The sequence below is a fragment of the Ailuropoda melanoleuca genome, chromosome 9 (genome assembly GCF_002007445.2).
Source record: "Ailuropoda melanoleuca isolate Jingjing chromosome 9, ASM200744v2, whole genome shotgun sequence".
Lineage (NCBI taxonomy): Eukaryota > Metazoa > Chordata > Mammalia > Carnivora > Ursidae > Ailuropoda > Ailuropoda melanoleuca.
In genome coordinates, this window is record NC_048226.1 from 21,352,017 (window position 1) to 21,375,176 (window position 23,160).

Sequence of the window (23,160 nt, forward strand, 5' to 3'; positions counted from 1 at the left end):
TTAATGTACCCTAATTTATTAAAGGACATTTTAGTTGTTTCCAGTTTTGACAATTATGAATAGAACTGCTATAGATATTTTATATAGATTTTTATGTGAACATATTTTCATTTTTGGGGGGCAGATTTTCTCAATCTTGGCACTATTGAAAGTCTAGACCAGATAATTCTTTCTTTTGAGTGGCTGTCCTGTGAATTTTAGAATGCTTAGCAGTATCCTTGGCTTCTACCCATTAGATTCTAGCGGTACCTAGCCTACCCTACAGTTGTGACAACCAAAATTATCTCTAGCCCTTGCCAAATATCCCTGGGTGGGAATTACCCCTGGCTGAGAACCACTGCTCTAGGGTGAATACTCAGGAGTGGGATGGATGGATCATAAAGCAAGTGTATGTTTAAATTTATAAGAATCTGTCAGGGGCGCCTGGGTGGCTCAGCTGGTTAAGTGTCTGCATTTGGCTCAGGTCATGATTCCAGGGTCCTGGGATCAAGCCCCACATTGGGCTGCCTGATCAGCATGGGGAGCCTGCTTCTCCCTCTCCCCCTCTCCCCCTCACTCATGCTCGCTGTCTCTCAAATACATAAATAAAATCTTTAAAAAATTTATAAGAATCTGTCAAACTGTTTTTGAGAGTGGTTGTACCATTTTCTATTGCCACCAACAGTATATGAGAGTTCCATTTGCTCTGCATTTTCACCAGCACTTGGTATTGTCAGTACATTTTCTTTTTAACCTTCTAATACATGTGTAGTGGGTTTTTCATTTCCCTGATGGGGTTTGCATTATATTCTTAAAACTGAGAAGATCCTGGTTTATGCTTTGCCTCTGCCTCCCAAAAGTATAGTGGTTGCGTTGAAAATTGCTTGGCAATAATTTATTGTAAATGCATTTAAGATAATTCTTCTCAATAATTCATTATTGTCCTAATGTTTACAAAGGTTTTCAAAATTTGAGAGATGAGTAAAGGGAAACTCAGGCTGAGCTGGAAAATGCCTTTCTGTACATTCACAGAGCAGACAACTAATGGTGGTGGTTTAGTCTATTGTTAGTAAGGGCTGGGATTCAAATGGTATTCCCTTGAAACACAACTGGAATTGGACTAGAAAACAAAGAGTCATTATTCCATTACCCACAGAACTAAAGGTGATTAGGCAGCAAGAATCCAATTCTCCATAACAATGGAGATAGACTTCTGAGCTGAGGGACAGGTGAAAAAGCAAGGGACCTGAGGGACAGAAGATCTGAGTTTCAACTACAGCTCTGTCACCACTACCCTGGACAAGTCCTTTTCCATCTTGAATCCAAGTTTCCTCATATGTTAGATGAAGATTATAATCTTTATCTCAGAGGGTTAACTGTGATGGCAGGATGAGATTGTGTGCATAAAAATGCACAGCACGTGGAATGCAATTAATACAGGTTTAGCTAATGAGTAGATCTTTTTCAGAGCTTGTAAAGATGAAGAAGTTGAATATATTTTGTCTTTGGGTTTCACATAATTGTTTTTCATTTCAAATTTGCCAACCTAAACCAAATGCCAGGAAGTGGATGTCTTTCTGACTTTTTCTTTGATGACATTATTCAACTCACAAATTTAGAGTTTTATACCTAGTTAAACTACCCACCAAGGGTGAAGTAGAATAAAGACAGATTCAGAAATGCCAGGACTCAAAATTCTAACTGAAGTGCACTCTTTCTTAAGAAGATACTGAGGCTTGTCACCACATATGCTCTGGGAAAACCCGGGGGTGTGATTCAGACATGCCTGGGTCTGTATTCTAGCCCCCCCATTACAAATTGGAGGCAAGTCAATTAATTTATCTGAGCATTCGTTTCCTAATTTATAAAGTGGGGATAATGTGTGTAAGGTAGGTAGGTGCTCAGCAGACTTTCATTCCTTCCTTTCTCTCCTCCTCAGCTGTGCCCAGCACAATCCAATAAGCCATTTTTGTGTACTATTCCCACAGGACTAGGCTCTGGAGGTCAGGCCACAGTGTATAAAATGTAGTATCCTTGGTGTGTAAACTAACAGAAGGGATTTGCTCCACAATCAGAGAGACTCCTAAAAGCCCCAAAGCCCTCAAGACTATAAGAAAGGAATTGCTAAGGATGGAATATCAGACAGTCAGTGGGCCAGTGGGAAGTCAGGGAGAAGGACTGCATTTCAGATATCTGGGATGGGCCTTTACAACACTCTATATAGGCAGCAGGTAGGACAACTTACAGAATAAGTGTGACAATGTCTTAATAAATGTTATTTTTACTGTTGTAAAAGTACCTCTTTCCAAACACCTTCAAATGTGATTTTCACTCCATACCAGTAATACCTGAGTATGTAGCAGAATGCTTGAGTGGCTACTGATCCTTCCACTCCTGTGTACTTGTCCCTTTGCAATGTGATTTTGCTCCTCTTCCCATCAAGGGTGGAGTCTACCTCTCTGCTTTGAGGTCAGCTTGACCATGTGAATTGCTTTGGCCAAAGTAAAGTGATACACTCAGAGGCTTGAGAAGCCCCAGCAAATCAGGGGCTGCCCTCTCTTCCTGCCCTGAGACTGTATTGTAGGGAGTCTGGACATCCTCAAAGATAAAAACCCATGTGGACAGAGGCCCAGGAAGAGCTAATTCTCAGCCTCAGAGCTGTGATATGAGACTATCTTGGACTATCTAGCCCCATGGAGACCAACTGCCAGATGACTTAGGCTCCACAAGTGGCACCAGGCAATTCCAGTGACCTCCAGAATATGAGTAAATCAGGTGGATGCTGCTCTAAGCCACTTGGTTTTGGGGTGATTTGCTACACAACCACCAAAAACTGATACTGCCTGGCAGGAAGGTTACTAGCAAGTGCATTTTACAGATGAGCAAAACTGAGGCTCAGAGAGCTTGTTAGACATGCCCAATATCACATGCCCAGCTTAGGAATATAATGCAGTGCATTTAAGTCTGGGTCTCTGGTCAGGGTCCACCAGGCAAGGCCCTTTTACTTGCTCTCTTTTCACAGTTGCCCTGAAACTAGATGAAGTACCCAGAGGCCTTCACTAATTAATTGCTGTAAGAGATTTTTATCCCTTTCGGAACAAGTAACTAGGTTCTTCTGATTGCACACCCTCTTTTCCCAGAGTGTGTATGGCATGGGGCTGCATGTGCAAGGGGATGGTGAGCAACCAGACTTAGGGTGGAGTTATTTCCTCCTTGTCTTCCTTCTGGGGAGCATTCCTCTCCCCCTGCTCCGCATGTGGGCTTGAACACCCACAGGATGGCAATGATGGTGATGGTTAGACAGGGCTATAAAAACTCCAGCAGCATCCCTTCCCTGAGGGAGGCTTTTCTCAGGTGGTATCTCAGAGGGTCTCTGGAGCAGCAGCAGCAACAGCAACAGCACAGAATATCTGATTTCTCTTATTTTGGCCATGGAGAAATGGCTACATTTTGATTTGCAAGCATCAGAGGGAAATTGTCCTGCAGTTGTGCCCTGCTCAGAAGTGTGCCCTGCTCAGAAGAACCTGCCTCTGCCTGGGTCTTGGCTCCCTTGCTCAGAAGCACCTGCATTTGCCTGGGTCTTGGCTCTTCACTGTGGTTGCCGAGCTGATGTCTATGAGTGCCATCATCTGTCTTTCTCATGCATTTGAAGTTCAACAGAAGCCCATACCCACCTTGCCTTCCTAGGGTCTTCAAGGGTGTCCTGCTCTGTGATCATGTACTTTGGGGCATCAGCCTTAAGCAGCCTGTTCATGGTGGCTATCTGGCTGGTAGCCTGCCCTGCACAGATGCTAACCTGATCTACACCCTTCTCCTTGGGCAAGCAGTGGACATGCATCTCTGCCTCTTGGGTTTCTTGCTGGGGTTCTGCCAGTGAGCCTGGGGGCTAGCCACTATGAGTTGTACAGGAAGAAGAAAGAAAGAGGGTCAAGCTCATTCTTGAGTCGGCCCTTCAGTCCCTTCCAACCTCCTCAGATACTTAACCTCGCAGTGTTCTGGGAAAGTAATGGATTTAAAAAATGACACCAGGCCAGTGTCCATGCCAGGGAGCAGCAGAATGGGGTCTGTCCCCGTCTGTGACAGTACTGGGGCCAGGAGCTGGGCAGGGAACAGGACAGAGGGAAGGGCCAGTGCTGCTGCAGCTGCTACACTTGTCCCTCATCCCTGGGAACCAGGTTTCCAAATAAGCCAGGTGTGGGAGGGAACACAAAGAAAACCACATTAGTCTATGTTACCATCACACCTACAAACTCATTCTCTCTTGACTAGCTCTCTCCTATCCTCAGGATGAAATCTGTAATTCTGTGTGTTACTTCTCTTCTCTTCCATGGGCTACCAGGCCCCAGCCAGTTCTCTGTTTCTCATGTCATTGCCTCCTCACTGTCTGGCTACCGTCTGTGGCTCCCTGTGAGGTTGGCACAAGCCAGAGAGGAGAGGCTGGAGGGTGGCAAAGTCCTTCTTGACTCTTCTTTTGGTGCCACTGGGCTTGGTAGAGGTTCAAATGCTGACTCCGTTTCCATGGAAGTGCTTTTGTGGTCTTCAGGCCTCCCCACAGCTAACTGTCTCTGCCCTCAGTTCCCTGGAGAGAGGTGGTGGCACCCTGAGTTGATGGGTTGTGACCATCCTCGGGCATGGCTTCTGGGGTTTACCCTTGTTGTAGGCAGACTCATTCTGAACACAGCCCATCTCATGCCCCAGGGTTCACTCCTGGTGCTTGGTAAGCATGCATAGCTCTATGTCCCCATAACCCCCCATGGCTCTGAGGACCTGGGAGCTGGCCAGCCTCAGCTTTCGGAGCCACGGGGCAGACATCAGGTACCAGTCTCTAAGGGCCTCAAAACCCAGAGATGCCTCACATCTCTCAGCAAAACATGAGGAGGGAAACACCATTTACCCAGGGAGACAGAGGCAAAATGCAGAGGTACTGATTACTGGCTGAAAAAAATGTCTCTCTTTTGGACTTCTGAACCCCAAGGGAAAGTGGGACCCTCATGGCAGGGAAGCCTCTCCTGGAGGGAGGAAACATACTGGCATTCTCTGCTAGCTTGCCTATATGAGAACGATCCAGAGTGAAGGGAAAGGTAGAAAGACCCGGTGAGAGAGACTAAAAGCAGATGTCTCATGCATAGCACACGCATTTACAAAAGTAACATGTCAGAACAAAAATGGCCTTGTTTCTAGCAGCTCTTCACCTCCTTCAGAGATTTACTTGCTACTGTGGGATCCAGGTGACCAACCAGAGCCCAATCGTGGCCCTGTGGGCTACAGACATCAGGACAGAAAACTCTGAGCTCTGGCATGGGAAGTGGCATGGGGGCAGGATTCAAGCTCTTGGAACCATTAAAAATTCAGGAGAAGCTAGCCATGAGGGCTTGGACATCATCCTGAAGAACATTTCCTTGCTGTGGTCTGGTCAAATGGACAGCAAAGGGGGGTACTCCCAAGGTCCTGGCAGGTGTCAGAGTCCCCAGCTGCACTGAGTGTTGTCAACCCCTTCCCAAAAACTTCCCTGATGGAAGAGGATGCTGGTAGATGCTATCTGCTCCTCAAACCTTCTGGCCCAAGTTGTAGTGGAGGGGACTAAAAAAAAAACCCAAGGGCTCTCTTGGGGGAAAAAATAACATTTTTCATCTATCATTCATTGCTCCCGACTAGACACATTTTTATCTTTACAACTGAGATCAAATTGATGGTTGAAGGGGTCCTGAGAGGAGGAGGGACATTTGGAGGTGTGTGATCACTACAGCTGGGTTGGCAGGTCTCAGCAACACTGAGCCCTTTTCTTGTGAGCTGGGGAGAGTGAGTAGCTGGCCCAAAGCATTCTGTCTCTCCCCCGTTTCCCCAAAGCTTAAGGGAACAACAGAGAGCAACAGAGCTGCTGTCCATCACCAAGGAGACCTCTCTGCAGTGGTCCTGCCCTAACTGAGTTGGCAAACCTGAGTCCCCTGGGAGGGAGACAGGAAAGAACACCAGACACCCTACACCTTCTGCCCTCATTCAGCTCTGGGCCCTCTGGGTTCCAGGAAGCAGGAGCAAAAGCTGAGGCCTAATTGGCTGTGTGACCATGGGCCAAGTGCCTCCTAGATAGGGGGACTCAGGGGACATAGTATGTGGTGATGGCCACCTATTATTATTATTATACCCCCCACCCCCTCACCCCAAAGACACACTGAGCTAGAGTCAATCCACCTGCATCTACGGAGTGTCTGTCATGTGGCAGGTGCCAGAGAGGCAGCAATGAAAGGGATGCTAAGGAATTCTCCAGACACATCTAAGGCACAACTCAGCATGGAAAAGCCCAGAGTGTGGAGTTTTTAGGAATGGACTGAGTCTTTAGAATATGTGTCCCCAGATGTCCTAAATAAGACAGATTTTGGTGCTGACACATGACATTATTAAAATAAAGTGACAAAACAACCCTGTGGGAATTGTGCTGATGGGTTTCCAAATCAAAGGGCTCATCCTTGAGGGTCCTCGATATACCGCCAGGCCTGGGAAGCCCCACACCCTGCTGTTGGCGGCTGAGAACCCAGATGCGAAGATGTGGGACCAGGACACACTGCCAGCACAGCTGTCTATTGGAGTCTGAGCCTTTCCCAAGAAAGGATCTTCTCAGTGTCAATGCTCAGGCTTTCTTATGCTTGGCTGAGACTTTTTCTAGGGGTGACAACTTGGCTCTCAGCTTCCATAAGTATAAACCAAAGCACACATCTGCCTTTGAAATGCTGGGGCCACAGGTTTTGTGGCTGCCTTGTTTGGTCACACTCTTTATTCTCATACTGGGACCTTTCAGTTGTGTCTGTAGGAACAAGCTAGTCCCTGCATGTGTACAAAGGCAAAACCGTTTTGTCAGGAATGTGCATGGCATCCATGGCGCTCACCTGGGAGCCGCTGGGCTCACTTAATGAACTTCTGCTCTCAGTGTGACTTCTTGAAGACAGAAATTCAATAGATACTTAGTTGGAAAAAATCCAAACCCGGCAGCTTGAGGCTTCTGAGCCTGGTGAGTGCAATAGCAGTGTGCAGGGCCTACCAAGTCGCATGCCTCCTACAAAGGCTGGCTGTCCAGTGAGTTCCCTTCCCACCACTGCCTGCAATGGGGAAGAGGCAACACTTGTGACCTCCATGCGTCTACCTGAAAAATGCATGTGCAAGCTGTGTAAACTTTCCCCCAAATATCCAGCAGGGGTCCAGCCATGCCCCACAACTCTACCCTGCGTCCTTGATGAGAATCTAATGTCTGAAGGTGGGAGTCTTTGTATTTCCCCCAGCTTGGGTTTACCACATTCTCCTTCAAACCACTTCCCATGCTGGGTGGCCAGGAGCTTAAGGTGACCACTGGGGAGAGTGAGGGGCCGCACTTACCCCCCGCCTGTGCCACCGTTCTTGCTGAAGTGCGTGCGTGGCTCGCTGGATGCCAATTTCAGCAGCTCCGTCCACTCCCGCTCCCATTCCTCCTCGGTGTACACCAGCCCTGACTGGCACAATGGAAGCCGGCTCAGGAGGTGGTGGGTGGGCCTCCTTGCCCGCCCCATGCAGGAGAGCCTGGCAGCCTGGCCGGACCCCCGACCCCCTGGCTCAGTCCAAGCCCGACCAGCACCCAGGTTGGGCACATCTGCTAGTGGCTGCTGACTGTCCCCATTTGCTATCAACAATATTTCTTCAGAACCTCCAATCTCCAATTTCAATGCTGTTGGGGATCCAGCAACAAGGGTCATTCCCAGGGGGTAAGAATGACGAAATAGTAATCTGCACACACCAAACTTGGGGCTGACCTTAAAAAGTTTAAAGGGATAACAGGCCAACTTCAATCAGAAAGCAAGCAGATTCTTCTAGGACAGCAAAGTGCTAATGTCCCCCATCGTCAGGATGGTTAGGATTCTCTTTGATTGAGAACATACACAGGAGCGGGGGCTGTAGGCTGTGCCAGAACCACCTTGTGGCTACACCCAGCCTTCAAGCTGCCACCAATAGTGTCTAGACTTAGGGGACTGTGTAATTTGTCATCAAGCCAAGACACCTTTTGACAGTGAAGGTGGTTGGTTTTCATAATTATGCAAGGACAGGTGGTATGAATAGACATGTAGTGACTATGTGCTGGGGGCTGAGCTTTTGTAATGGGCATCTCTTCAGTTGGTTTAAAGGAGGGAGGCTTTCCTAGTCACAGAAGCTATTGCAAGAAGGACTTGGGCTTGGGGCCCAGCTCTGGACTCCACCCGTCGCCCATGGCTGCACTTGGTGTGGGCCTCAGGCTCTGGACACACCAGTGGGTACCAACCTCCTTGTTCTGCTGCGTCTGCTGCCACCTCCACCTCCGCTTTAGGGCTTCTCTTTCAGCCCCTGTCCTCATCATGGTGTAGAGAGCTTTCCGCAAAACCAGGTCCCGGTCGTGAAATCCCCACATTCCTGCAGCAGGAGGCCCATGAGGAGCAGAGGAGAGAGACAGGATGTGAGGAGGGGGACAAGCCAGGAGGCCACTCAAATTGCCACAACTTACCGTGCCTGGACTCCTGCATCTGCACACACAAAGATAACTCATCCGTCAGCTGTTCATTTCTCATGATTAGCTAGCAATTCCCCTCTGTTCTCTTTCCCCATTTCCCACTGAAGCAAGTCAGTGAATGAAGGAGTATGTCCCCTTCTCAGAGAAACAACAGTGGATGAGATCACAGGTTGCCTTTCTCTGAGACCCTGGGCAAGCTACTTTCAATCTCTCAGGTTTGCTTTGAGGGACCTAATGTTCACTGTCCAGGTCTTGTATTTGAGTGAGAGACAGTCTCTGTGGATAAGCTGGTGACGTGTCCTCACATAAGGCCTCAAGCCAGGACGGCAATCAGACCGTGGCTTCACCTAGGGTCTGCCACATCTGATGTCTCAGCCCTAAGGCAACTCAACCTCCTGAGAAGCACAGTGGGCACCAATGCAAACATCTGGATCCAAGAGAAAGTACCTGCTTTCAGGGCAGAATGTCTTTCTCCCTTTCCTCCTCCCCAGCCTGTGCTGGGTGTTGAGGGGTTATAAGGAACACCAGCCATCTCTGAGTATATTCTTGGGGCATCTCAGATGTGGTCAAAAGACCCAACAAATGGAAGAAACAGTAATGAGAAGTGCAGGTCTGGCTATGGGGATAGAGTGGGGGAATCCATCCATCCATCCATCCATCCATCCATCCGTCCGTCCGTCCGTCCATCCGTCCATCCATCCATTTAATTAAATGGCATTAATTCCACTTAATTAATTCCAAACATTTCACAATAGGGGTGAGATACCATTCTGGGTTTTGGGAATACCCACAGCAGCAATCAGAACAGACTAAGTTCCTANGTCCGTCCGTCCGTCCGTCCGTCCGTCCATCCGTCCATCCGTCCATCCATCCATTTAATTAAATGGCATTAATTCCACTTAATTAATTCCAAACATTTCACAATAGGGGTGAGATACCATTCTGGGTTTTGGGAATACCCACAGCAGCAATCAGAACAGACTAAGTTCCTAAAATCTCACGGAGTGCACACTGAGGGAAGGGGAAGTATCCATCGAATTAGCACATGACATATGCTGTCAGGGGTAGAGCACCATAAGGAGAGATGAAGCAGGACAGGGTGCTGGGTGGCACTGGCCATGGCATAAATGGAGACATCAGGGTCTAGACTTGAGTGGGTGAATGAGGGAGCTGAGTTGCCAACCCAGGCAGAGAAGGCTAGGGGCCAGCCCCAAGGGGTCCCCATGAGTCATACTTGAGAAACAGCAAGAGGGAAAGGTGGCTGGAGGGAGGATCAAGGGGACAAGGTTTAAAGTGAAAAGGTAGACTTTTAAATGAGCTGGGAGCCTCTGGAAAGCTTTCAAAAGAGGAGTGACCTGCACTGACCTAATCTGTAAAGACTCAATCTGGCCATGCACCATTTTGTGCAAAGATATGCAATAACCAGGGGCTGCAATGGGTTTTCCAAGTGAGGCTTTTGTCTTTTTTTACAACATAGATGAGGGGAGTGGCCATTCATGCTCCTTTTATGAAGAGGCCAAGCTGATCTTCCTCATCCCTCAGACTTGCCCACAGTGGCCTCTTGGGACTCTCTCAGGCATGGCAAGTCCAGCCTCAGTTCCCATGGCTCCTTATTTGGGTCTCTCTTGCAGGGAGGGTCTCCCTGCCCCATAAATGTTTGCTTACAAGCCTGGCTCTAGGATTACTGTCATTTCTGTGTGTGTCCCACAACCCTAGGTCAATGTCAGGCTTGGCCAGCAGGTTCAAAAAGCATTGCTGGTCAGTGTTGCATGGCTCCTTTGATCAGTCAGGTCAAACGGCTAAACCCCGTGAAAGGAAAACAAAGTACCAGGAGAAAAGAACCAATTGGCGATGAGCTCCCGACTCCACCATGGCCTCGCTGGAGCAAAGCCGGCCCACAGGAGGATGTCTCTTCCTTGGCAGACTAGAGGCCCACTGTGTTCACTGGGACAATGCCTGCCCTCAGACCAGACCACGGTGGCATGAGACCTAATTTGTAGCTTTGCCCACCTGTAGTGCTGAGGGGGACAGTGCCTCTGCACAGTGCAATTTCTGAGGGACAAAGGCATTTTCCTTTGTAATGAGGCTGTTATGTGACACAGAAGAGAGATTTCTTCTTTTATGTTCTTTCTAGGTTTTACACACAACAAGGTGAAAATGTTCCACAATAGGGGAATAGTTGATACATTATGATGAAATATGACACAACTACCAAAAACATGTTTTTGAAGAATAAAAGCATGGGAAATTCACAATGCAATTTTAAGTGAAAAATGCTGGATTACACACTGTGAACATAATGAGATCATAATTTCACTGGAAGAATAGACAAAAGATAATACGCCAAAACATTAAAAGTGGCCATTGCTGGGTAGTGGGATTGTTGATTTTTATCCTACCATGATGAATGTGAAACACTTATACAATGCCAATCAACAGAAATGTGTTCGTTGTGAAATGGAAAAGAAGCAAGTAGGTGGGAGACTGTGTTCCCCACCACCCCTTGCCAAGCCTGTCAGATGTGGAATGTTGCCTTTGTTCTGGGGCTCCATTCTTTTCTGAGGCTCTCAGGCCCCTTACCAGACCCCATGCATTTCCCTCCATGGGTTTTAGTCTCACCTCTGTCTACCTCTTGCTCAACAGGCCTCACTACAGGGCTGAAAAGAGGCTTGGGGGTCTGGCCCTTGCTCTGGGTCACAGCATCAACTGTGTTTACCTGGGGAGGTGAGTTTGACCAACAGGGAATATTCTTGGTCAAACTTGCCAACTAAGAATATTCTCATCTTAGGGTCCCATCTGTGGAGAGAGACCCTTTACTCTAGGATTCATGAGGACAGCCGGCTCTGATGCCTGGGTCCTGGCACAAATCCAGTCCTGCCTGTCAAAACTGATTTGGCTTTGTGTATATAAGGCTGGGTCTAGAAGGAGTAATTAAGCTTCCAGAAAGTCTGCCATGACGCCCTCAGGTATTCAAATAGTGCAACCTGTGCCTGTGCACCTGCTGGGATGGCTTTTTGTAACCAGGAAGCTCACACCTCTGCAGAAAGTTGTTGACTTCTCTGCTGTATATTCTGACCATGCGGATTCCCCTGTGATTTTCCCAAGTGATTTAGCCAACTTATGTCTTTTTCAGTCCCCAGGTGATTCCCCTGTATCAACAATATTAATCTACAATCCCTGGATGCCTGGGTGGCTCACTTGGTTAAACATCTGAGATCGGCTCAGGTCATGATCCCTGCGTCCTGGGATCGAGTTCCACATTGGGCTCCTTGCTCGGCAGGGAGCTGCTTTTCCCTCTGCCTGCCACCCCCCTGCTCGTGGTCTCTGACAAACAAATAAATAAAATCTTTAAAAAACAACAACAACAATCTCACCACCCAGCAATGGCCACTTTTAATGTTTTGGCATATTATCTTTTGCCTACTCTTCCAATGAAATTATGATCTCACTATGTACACAGTGTGGAATACAGCATTTTTACCCCTAAAAATCTACCCAACCTATGTCTTTTGGTCAGTACCCAAGTGATTCCCCTGTGACTTACCCAAGTAATTTACCCAATCTATGTCTTTTTGGCAGTCCAGGTGCATGGACTGCTATCAATGTGGTGGCCCCACACCATCCAGTCTGATGTACTGCTCCCCAATCTTTCTGCCCAAGCCCCATTGAGCTCAGCCCTGCTTCCAAAGATCCTGTTAATTCCTGCTTTCATGCTTTTGCATGGAGTCTCCCTACCTGGAATGTCCTCTTTTATGATAATCTTTAGAGTCCTTCAGGTCTCAGTAAAATCCCACCTCCTCCAGGAAGTTCTCTATACCACGATCTCTAATTCCCATCCCTGCAGATCATGATTAGCCCCTCTTCTATTATATCGAGTCTCTTCTCATGGGTGCTCTGTGTCCCCACCAAGTCTGCCAGTTGCTTGACAAGAAGGGCTAGATTGTTGGCTACCTCCCCTTGGGGACTCTTCCAGATGGGTGATGTGCATGGCTTGACTTAGTACATGTCTGTCCTTTAACAATGAGCAGAACAGGTCTGGGGCACTGCCACCCTCTGTCTCTGTTGTGGAGCTTACCCAGAGAGGCTGCATGTAAAAGGCAGTTTCCGTCCCCTGTAGTGGCCAAAGGAAGAAGCCGTTTGCAGCTTGTGCACACAGTGGACCACCAATTCAGGCGACCTGGAACAGAAACTCACTTTAGAAGAGAATCCCAGAACAGATCATTGTGTTTGCTACCAAAACATAGACATTAGCAGATGGTTTTTGAGAGGGTTCTAGAGAACTTTATTGGGAAGGTAGAGCATTATAGCTACTTTTAAATAATATAGATTATTTTAATATAGAATTTTTCCCCTCTAAGATAAAAAATGACCAAATCCTCCCATTAATTAGCAAGAGGATAAGAAATCCAAGGGTGAAGACTTTTCTCCTTGAATCTGGGAACATTTTACACAAAAAATAAAATTTCTCTTTGTGCAATCTCCTTGAACACAGGTTCCCCTTCTGAAAGTTATTTTTTTGTTTTGCTTCATCCTTTTTTGATTCATACATACCTCCAAAAGTATGGTTTATATTTCATTTAACACATCAAAACCATTATAACTACTTAGGTATATTCCTATTAGATCTCGTTAACACATTTTGAGACTTCTGCTTCCAGGAAGATGCAGTGGACATACTTTCCCCTATTCTTTCTACTAAGTACAACTAAACATCCTGGACGTCACATATAAAATAACACGGGAAGACTGAAAAGTGGAGAGAAGAGGCAGACTGACCAGGAAATTTGGGATATGAGAAACAACATGGGAGTAGGCTCCCTGGAATTTCTTTTTTGCCCCCAAATCCTGGAACAGGTACTGAAGGAGCTGGCAACTTGGAGACACCAATGGGGGTAGACAAAGGAATCATGCTCTCTCTAGACAAGATATCAGGAAAGGGACAGCTTAGGAAGATTGACGATAACTGCTCTATTTCAGCAAAATGACACAGAAGAAATTGTAGCCCATTATCATCTCTGCCAGCAGAGGCCAAGTGGGGAGCCAAAACTTCCAACCTTACCAGGCAGTAATGAGTCACTCAGCACCCGCTCCCTCAGTGCCAGATGGTGTCAGAGAAGGCTGAGCACACAGCCAGCACTTCAACCCTGCTGGGTGGTAATATGAACTCCACCCCTTACCAACTGAGAACATATGGGGAGCCTGGCCTTTCACACCCATCTGGTGGTAATGAGGTCCTGTGCTCCCTCCTAGCAGTACCAAGAAGCCCATTCCTCCACAGGTGTCAACAGAGGCAGAGTGGAAAACCTGTGTTTCCACCCTTATCTGGTAGTTATTACCAATCTAGAATTCCAGACCTCAGATGAACAGAAAGGGAGACTCCATCAGACCTGCAGTAAAGAATGCTAAAAGGATTCAGTAAAGAATACTTCAGGGCACACAGAAGGAATAAAGGGGCTTGAAAGGGCAAGTATGTTGGCAAATGTAAAAAAATATTGGCTGTCGAAAGCAATATTAGAAATGTCTTTTTGAGGATTAAAGTATATATAGAATTAAAACACATGACAGCAAATCACAAAACATGGGAATGTGTAATAAATGATATAATTTACCAGGAAGTGGTAAAAGTGCCAACTCATGGTAAATTCTAATAGCTCGAAGTATTTTGGAAACTGTACAGTAACCACTAAAGGAATAATAAAAGAATGTATAACTGACAAGCTAGTAGAGGGGAAACCAGAGTAATAAACACTCTTAAATAATTCAAAAGAATAAAAGAGAGAGAGGAAAAAAGGGATAAAAACACACACATAAAAAAACCAAGATAACAGATTTAAACCAAAATATATCAACATGTATATTAAATGTGAATGAACAAAATACTCTAAAAGACAGATTGCCAGCCTTCCTTAAAAAAACAAGTATATGCTGCTGACAGAAGACACCATAAATATAATTACACAGAAATTTAACAGTAACTATGTAGAGAAAGATTCAAAACTAAGCAAAAATAAAGTTGATGAAGTCCTATTGATATCAGATGAAGGTGAACAGGATAAAGAGGGATATTTCATAATGATAACACAGTAAAGTCAAATGGAAAACATAACAATACTTAATGTGTATATACCGAACTTAGCCAAAAATACATATGACACAAATACTGAAAGACTCCAAGGAGAAATAGACAAACACCAAATCAAAACCAGAGATTTTTAACCAAACTCTCTTGATAAACAAACGATAGTATCAAGAAGCAAAAACTTCAGTAGAAATTAGATAAACATAATTCAACAACTCGAATTATGTGAACTTGACATATATACAACACTTCACCCATTGCAAAATAAATACATATTCTTTCCAAGTCATATGGAATATTTTCCAAAATTGACCACATAATGGGCCATAAAAAAGTGTCGACAAATTTCAAAGGATTTGAAATCATTCACATTATGTGCTCTGGCCATATTAAAAATAAGCTAGAAATCAATGAGATAACCAAGAAAAGTAGTCAGCTTGGGCTGCTATAACTAAATAGCACGGACTGGGTAGCTTAAACAACAGACATTTATTTCTCACAGTTGTGGAGGCTGGAAGTCTCAGATTGAGGTGCTGGCTGATTTGGTTCCTGGTGAGAACCCTCTTCCAGGTTTATAAATGGCTGCCTTCTTGCTGTGTCCTCATATGGAGACAGTGAACTCTGTTCTCTTCCTCCTCTTATAAGATACTAATTCCATCATGGCAGCTCCATCCTCATGACTTTATCTAAACTTAATTATGTTTCAAAGGCCCTACCACCAAATACCATCACACTAGGGATCAGAGTTCCCACATATGGATTTGGATGGACACAAACATTCAGTCCATAGCAGTGCCTCAAGGCAGTTTGTTCTCTGAATGTAGCTGTCCTCAAAAGGGACAATCCCCTCTCAACTGCTCCCTAGGCAATGAGCAAGATGAACAGGACAGGGGTTATATGGACCTGTTCTGAAAATTCAATTCCTCCCTGGCCATTTCTGACCATGTTGCTTCTTTCTTGTCTGTAATGGCAACCCCATGCTGGCCTGTTTGGCACACTCTGTGCGTGGCAATTTAACCAAAAGGGAACCTAGGAGATTCAGACTTAATTATGATTCAGTTTTATAAAAATGGTTTTGTCCCTCTTATGGCTGACCTTCGTGGATGAGAGGTCAAGTTGTGATTAGGAAGTGATTGAGAACAAAGGATAAGTTACAGGCACTGTGGCAGCATATGACAATTTTGTGAGGGAGGAGAGGAAGCAACAACTCTAGCATGTGGGGAAGGAACATCCTAGACCTTAGAACGTATCAGGAAGGTGGTACATTGATCATATTTTATTTCTCAGGACCACCCTGTAGGCTCCCACAAGAAGAAAAATGCTTCCATGGGATCTCCTAAATGCTCCACATGCTTCAAATGTAACAGCATCCTTCTCCAGTGATCCAGAAGTCCCAGGTTTTCCACCAACATCCATGAAGCCACAGAAGGCAAGTTTATTAGTTTTCAAGCAGAGTAAAATTTTAGACACCTCGCAGTTCTTGACACAAAGTAGAGTTTTTCCAGAAGCCTCATAAAATACAAAGTTTACTATCCATCAGGGGAGGGAGGTCCCACAAAATACAACAGGATGAGTTGAAAATATTGGAAGAACAGGAATGAACACGAAGGAGCCTGAGCCTTACCAGGACTAAAATCCAGCCTCAATTCAGCGGTCTGTGACCAGAGTAAGGTAATCAGCCACCAGCAGGGAGAGGGTGAGCCCTTTTTAGAGGAAGACAACATCATTTAGAGTCTCTGTAATTTTACATTCACAAGGTCTAGAAATCAAGCAAAAATTACTAGGTATACCAAAACCAAACAAAAACAAAAAAATAAAAACCAACCAAAGAAAAAACCCCAAGAGTAACTAACTAAAAACCACAAAGGAAAAAATGAGGTAACAGAAAAAGATATGCAGATTATCCATATTTTGAAGTTATCTGACAGAGACTTTAAGTCACTATAAATAGTACATTCAAGAAAATAGAACAAATGGGGCAAAAGCAATATTTGAATGGATAATCATCAAGAATTTTCCAAAATTGGAAATTTTTAGAGGGTCTGCAAATTCCAAAAAGAATACATACAAAGTAAATGGCATATATTTCAAAGCTGATGAAAATTAAAGAGAAACTCTAAAAAGCAGAGAAAAAGGAGAAATATTACATACCAATGGGAATAATAACAGAAGCCTACACACAGCAGAGTGAGAACATTAAAGTGCCAAAAGAAAATAACCTCCAATCTAGAGTTCTGTAACCAAAAAAAAAAACTATCCAGCAACACTGAACTTGCTAGGAACACAGGTAACTTCCTCAATCTGATGCAGGTCATCTATGCAAAGCCTGCAGCTAACATGATACTTAATGGTGAGATACTGAATGCTTTCAACCTAAGATAGGAAGCAATACTGATGAAGGTCCAAGCCTATGTAATAAGGCAAAAAAGAAGAAATAAAAGGTGCTTTGATAGAAAAGAAATGAATGGAACCATATCAGTAGATAGCATAATTGTTTGTGTAGAAAATACTTATAAATCTACCAAAAAACTCCTAAACCTAATAAGGGAACTTAAACTTAGCACGATCTCAGGAAATTAGGTCAATCTATAGGTATTATTTCTATTTCTATTTACTAGCAATAAGAGATTTAGAAAATGAGATAAAAAATATAATACTTAGGCATAAATTTCATGAAAGATAGGTTATATCTAGACTGAAGACTATAAAACTATAATACATTCCTGAAAAAATGTAAAGAAAATTTAAATAAGTGGAGAGGTTTATTGTGCACATAGACTGAACTTATTGATTCTGCATTCTCCCCCAATTGGTCTATAGACTTAACATAAATACAATCAAAATCCCAGAAGTTACTTTTTAGAAGTTGACAACTTGATTCTAAATTTACATGGATATTTAAAAAAAAAACTAGAAGAGTCAATATAATCTTGAAGTAGAACAAAGTTGAAGGACTTACAGTTCCTGATTTGATAGCCTATTATGATGAGATAGTAATCAAGATAGTGTGGGTGTAAGAGAGACAACTAGGTCAATGGAGCAAAATATAGAGACCAGAACAGACCCAGAGATTTATGGCCACTTAATTTTTTAAATAAAGGTTCCTATGGCTTTCAATAAGGAAAGGAAAGTATTTTTGAAGTGGTGCTAGAATCAATGGATATTTGAAAACCACTTCAATACTTCACACCATAAACACAAATTAATTTGAGGTGGATCACACACAGAAACATAAAAGATAAATTTATAAACATTCATAGACCTAAGCATTAAAGCTAAAACTCTAAAGTATCTCAAATAAAAGAATATTATCAGGATAGGCAAAGAAAAAAATGGACACATCTGACTTCATAAAAATAAAATTTCTGCCTATTAAAAGACACCATTATAAAATAAAGAGGTAAGTCTCAGACTGGGATAAAATATCTGCAAAACATGTATCTGAAAAGGATTTGTAATGTATATATTAGGAGCTCTTACAAATTAATACGAAGCAACCGACCTGATAAAAATGGACAAAAACCCTATGACACTTTACTGTGAAGGATATACAAATGGTGAAGAGCATGAAAAGACGCTCAGTGTTCTTAGTCTTCAGAGAAATGCAAATTAGAACCACACTAAGTCATCTCTTCATACCTACTAGAGTGATAATATTAAAAAGATTGATAATAACAAGTGTTGGGGATACAGAGCAAGTGGAATTTTCATAGTTTGCTATTGGGAATGTAAAATGTCATGATGAATTGTAAACATCTATTGACAATTTTTTAAAATGTTTTTTTATTATATTATGTTAGTCACCATACAGTACATGCCTGGTTTTTGATGTAAAGTTCGATGATTCATTAGTTGTGTACAACACCCAGTGCACCATGCAATACGTGCCCTCCTTACTACCCATCACCAGTCTATCCCATTCCCCCACCCCCTCCCCTCTGAAGCCCTCAGTTTGTTTCCCAGAGTCCATAGTCTCTCATGCTTCATTCCCCCTTCTGATTACCCCCCCTTTCTTTATCCCTTTCTTCCCCTACCGATCTTCCTAGTTCTTATGTTCCATAGAGAGAAATCATATGATAATTGTCTTTGCTTGACTTATTTCCCTTACCATTAACTCCTCCAGTCCCGTCCATGTGCAGCAAATGTTGAGAACTTGTTCTTTCTGATAGCTGAGTAATATTCCATTGTATATATGGACCACAGCTTCTTAATCCAGTCATCTGTTGAAGGGCATCTCGGCTCCTTCCATGATTTGGCTATTGTGGACAATGCAGCTATGAACATTGGGGTGCATATGGCCCTTCTCTTTACTACGTCTGTATCTTTGGGGTAAACACCCAGTAGTGCAATGGCTGGGTCATAGGGTAGTTCAATTTTTAACTTTTTAAGGGACCTCCACACTGTTTTCCAGAGTGGCTGTACCAACTTGCATTCCCACCAACAATGTAGGAGGGATCCCCTTTCTCCACATCCTCTCCAACAATTGTTGTTTCTTGCCTTGTCTATCTTTGCCATTCTAACTGGCGTAAGGTGGTATCTCAGTGTGGTTTTGATTTGAATTTCCCTGATGGCTAATGATTTTGAACATTTTTTCATGTGTCTGTTAGCCATTTGTATGTCTTCATTGGAAAAGTGTCTGTTCATATCTTCTGCCCATTTTATGATTTGTTTATTTGTTTCTCGTGTATTGAGTTTGAGAAGTTCTTTGTAGATCTTGGATACCAGTCCTTTATCTGTGGTGTCCTTTGCAAATATATTCTCCCATTCCGTGGGCTGTCTCTTAGTTTTTTTGACTGTTTCCTTGGCTGTGCAGAAGCTCTTTATCCTGATAAAGTCCCATAAGTTCATTTTATCTTTTATTTCTCTTGCCTTTGGAGATGTGTCGTGAAAAAGGTTGCTCTGGCCGATGTCATAGAAGTTGTTGCCTATGTTCTCCTCTAGAATTTTGATGGATTCCTGTCTCACATTGAGGTCTTTCATCCATTTGGAGTTTATTTTTGTGTATGGTGTGAGAGAGTGGTCAAGTTTCATTCTTTTGCATGTAGCTGTCCAATTTTCCCAGCACCATTTATTGAAGAGACTGTCTTTTTTCCACCGGATGTTTTTTCCTGCTTTATCAAAGATTAGTTGCCCAAAGAGCCGAGGGTCCATTTCTGGGTTCTCTATTCTGTTCCATTGGTCGATGTGTCTGTTTTTGTGCCAGTACCATGCTGTCTTTGTGATCACAGCTTTGTAGTACAGCTCGAAATCCGGCATTGTGATGCCCCCAGCTTTGTTTTTCCTTTTCAACAGTTCCTTGGAGATTCGGGGCCTTTTCTGGTTCCATACAAATTTAAGGACTATTTGTTCCAGTTCTTTGAAAAATGTCCTCGGTATTTTGATCGGGATAGCATTGAAAGTGTAGATTGCTCTGGGTAGTATGGACATTTTAACTATGTTAATTCTTCCAATCCATGAGCATGGAATATTTTTCCATCTTTTTATGTCTTCCTCAATATCTTTCAAAAGTGATCTATAGTTTCTAGGATATAGGTCCTTTACGTCTCTGGTTAAGTTAATTCCAAGGTAACGCATGGTTTTTGGTGTTATTGTAAATGGGATGGATTCCCTAATTTCTCTTTCTTCAGTCTCGTTATTCGTGTATAGAAATGCAACTGATTTCTGGGCATTGATTTTGTATCCTGCCACCTTACTGAATTGTTCTATAACTTCTAATAGTTTGGGAGTGGATTCCTTTGGGTTTTCCATATAGAGTATCATGTCATCTGCAAAGAGAGACAGTTTGACTTCTTCTTTGCCGATTTGGATACCTTTGATCCCTTTTTGTCTTCTGATTGCTGTTGCAAGGACTTCTAGTACTATGTTGAATAATAGTGGCGAGAGTGGGCATCCTTGTCGTGTTCCTGATCTTAAGGGAAAGGCTTCCAGCTTTTCCCCATTGAGAATAATGCTTGCAGTAGGCTTTTCATAGATGGCTTTTATGAGATTGAGAAATGTACCCTCTATTCCTACACTCTGAAGGGTTTTAATCAGGAAAGGATGCTGTATTTTGTCAAATGCTTTTTCTGCATCAATTGAGAGGATCATATGGTTCTTGAGTCTTTTCTTGTTGATATGATGTATCACATTGATTGATTTGCGAGTGTTGAACCATGCTTGCATCCCAGGTATGAATCCCACTTGGTCATGATGGATAATCCTTTTAATGTACTGTTGGATTCTATTAGCAAGGATCTTGTTGAGGATTTTGGCATCCATATTCATTAGAGAAATCGGTCTGTAATTCTCCTTTTTGAGGGGGTCTTTGCCTGGTTTGGGGATCAAGGTAATATTAGCCTCATAGAATGAGTTTGGTAGCTTTCCTTCTGTTTCTATTTTTTGAAATAGCTTTAGGAGAATAGGTATTATTTCTTCTTTGAATGTTTGGTAGAATTCCCCAGGAAAACCGTCTGGGCCTGGAGTTTTATTATTTGGAAGGTTGTTTATCACTGACTCAATTTCTTCATAGTTAATTGGCCTATTTAAGAAATCTATTTCTTCCTGTTTCAGTCTTGGTAGTTTATAGGTTTCCAGGAAGGCCTCCATCTCTTCCAGATTGTTTAGTTTTTTGGCATATAGCTGTTGATAAAAGTTTCTAATAATCCTTGCAATTTCAATGGTGCTGGTCGTGACCTCTCCCTTTTCAGTCATAATTTTAATAATCTCAGTCCTTTCTCTTTGTTTTTGGACAAGTTTTGCCAGTGGTCTATCAATTTTATGGATTCTCTCAAAGAACCAGCTTCTAGTCCTGTTGATCTGCTCTACTGTGGTTCTGGTCTCTAATTCATTGATTTCTGCTCTAATCTTGGTCAACTCCTTCCTTGTCAGTGGGTTAGGCCTGTCCCTCTGTTGCTGTTCCAGTTTCTTGAGGTGAGAATATAGAAACTGCATTTTAGATTTTTCTATTCTTTTGAGTGAGGCTTGGATGGCTATGTATTTCCCCCTTAGGACTGCCTTTGCAGTATCCCATAGGTTTTGGACCGTTGTGTATTCATTCTCGTTGGTCTCCATAAATTGTTTAATTTGTTTTTTGATTTCCTGGTTTATCGAGTCATTCTTGAGCAGGATGGTTCTTAGCCTCCAAGTGTTTGAGTTTCTTCCAGGTTTTTCCTTGTGGTTGAGTTCCAATTTCAGAGCGTTGTGGTCTGAGAATATGCAGGGGATAATTTCAATCTTTTGGTATTGGCTGAGACCTGTTTTGTGTCCCAGAGCATGATCTATTCTTGAGAATGTTCCATGGGCATTTGAATAGAATGAGTATTCTTTGGTTCTGGGGTGTAGTGTTCTATATATATCTATGAGGTCCAACTCGTCGAGTATGGCATTCAAAGCCTTTGATTCTTTGCTTAGTTTTTGCCAGGGTGTTCTGTCTATTTCTGATAGTGGGGTGTTGAGGTCCCCTACTATTACTGTGTTCTTATCTATATGTCTCTTTATTTTGGTTAAGAGTTGGCTTGTGTATCTTGCTGCTCCCCTGTTGGGGGCATATATATTAATAATTGTCATATCCACTTGTTGAATACTTCCTTTAAGAATAATATAGTGCCCTTCTGTATCTCTCTCTATGGCCTCTAGTTTAAAATCCAGTCTATCTGATATGAGAATTGCTACTCCAGCTTTCTTTTGAGGTCCATTTGCGTGGAAGATGGTACTCCATCCCCTTACTCTAAGTCTGAATGCATCTTTGGGTTCAAAATGAGTCTCTTGTAGACAGCAAATGGATGGGTCATGTCTTTTTATCCAATCTGCAACCCTGTGGCGTTTTATGGGAGAGTTTAAGCCATTTAGATTGATAGAGATTATTGACAGATATGATTTTAATGATGCCATTTCTCTTTAAAGTCTTTGTATCGGTTGTGACTTGCTGCTCTGTATCACTCTTGGGGCCTTTTTACCTTTATAGAGCCCCCCTTAATATCTCCTGTAGGGCTGGTTTCGTGGTTACGAAATTGGTTAATGATTGGCGATTTTGGAACGTCTTTATTTCTCCATCAATTCTGAATGACAGCTTTGCTGGATAAAGGATCCTTGGCTGCATGTTTTTCTCTGAAAGAGCTTTAAAAATGCCCCCCCAAGCCTTTCTCTCATTCCAGGTCTCTGTAGACAGGTCTGACGTAATCCTGATACCTTTGCCTTGGTACGTGAGAAATTTCTTTGCCCTGGCCGCTTTCAATACTGTATCCTTGGATCTAATATTTGCGAATTGCACTATGACATGCCGTGGCGTAGGTTTGTCCTGGTTGAGCTTGGATGGGGTCCTCTCTGCCTCTTGGACACGAATGCTTGTTTCCCTTGCTAGATTAGGGAAGTTTTCAGCTACAATTTGTTCAAATATCTCTTCTAGACCTCTGTTTTTCTCCACCCCTTCAGGGATGCCGATGATTCTGACATTGGATCGTTTCATAGAGTCAGTAATCTCCCGTAATCTACATTCGTGGGCGTGGATTTTTTTAAGACCAGCTTCTATTTTCGTTTTTTCTTCTACTAACCCATCCTCCAATTCGCTAACGCGTTCCTCTGCCTCGGTGACCCTGGCCGTCAGAGCCTCTAGTTTTGACTG

At 43.4% G+C, this 23,160-nt stretch overlaps 1 protein-coding gene across 1 annotated transcript in view; it reads right to left on the minus strand.

Annotated features, from left to right (window-relative positions):
• OTUD7A (OTU deubiquitinase 7A) overlaps nucleotides 1-23,160 on the minus strand; it is a 334,454-nt gene that overhangs the window by 50,063 nt on the left and 261,231 nt on the right. The window contains 3 exon segments of the mRNA XM_034668904.1: nucleotides 7,345-7,457; nucleotides 8,258-8,385; nucleotides 12,558-12,659. Coding sequence (XP_034524795.1) covers nucleotides 7,345-7,457; nucleotides 8,258-8,385; nucleotides 12,558-12,659 — 343 coding nt within the window.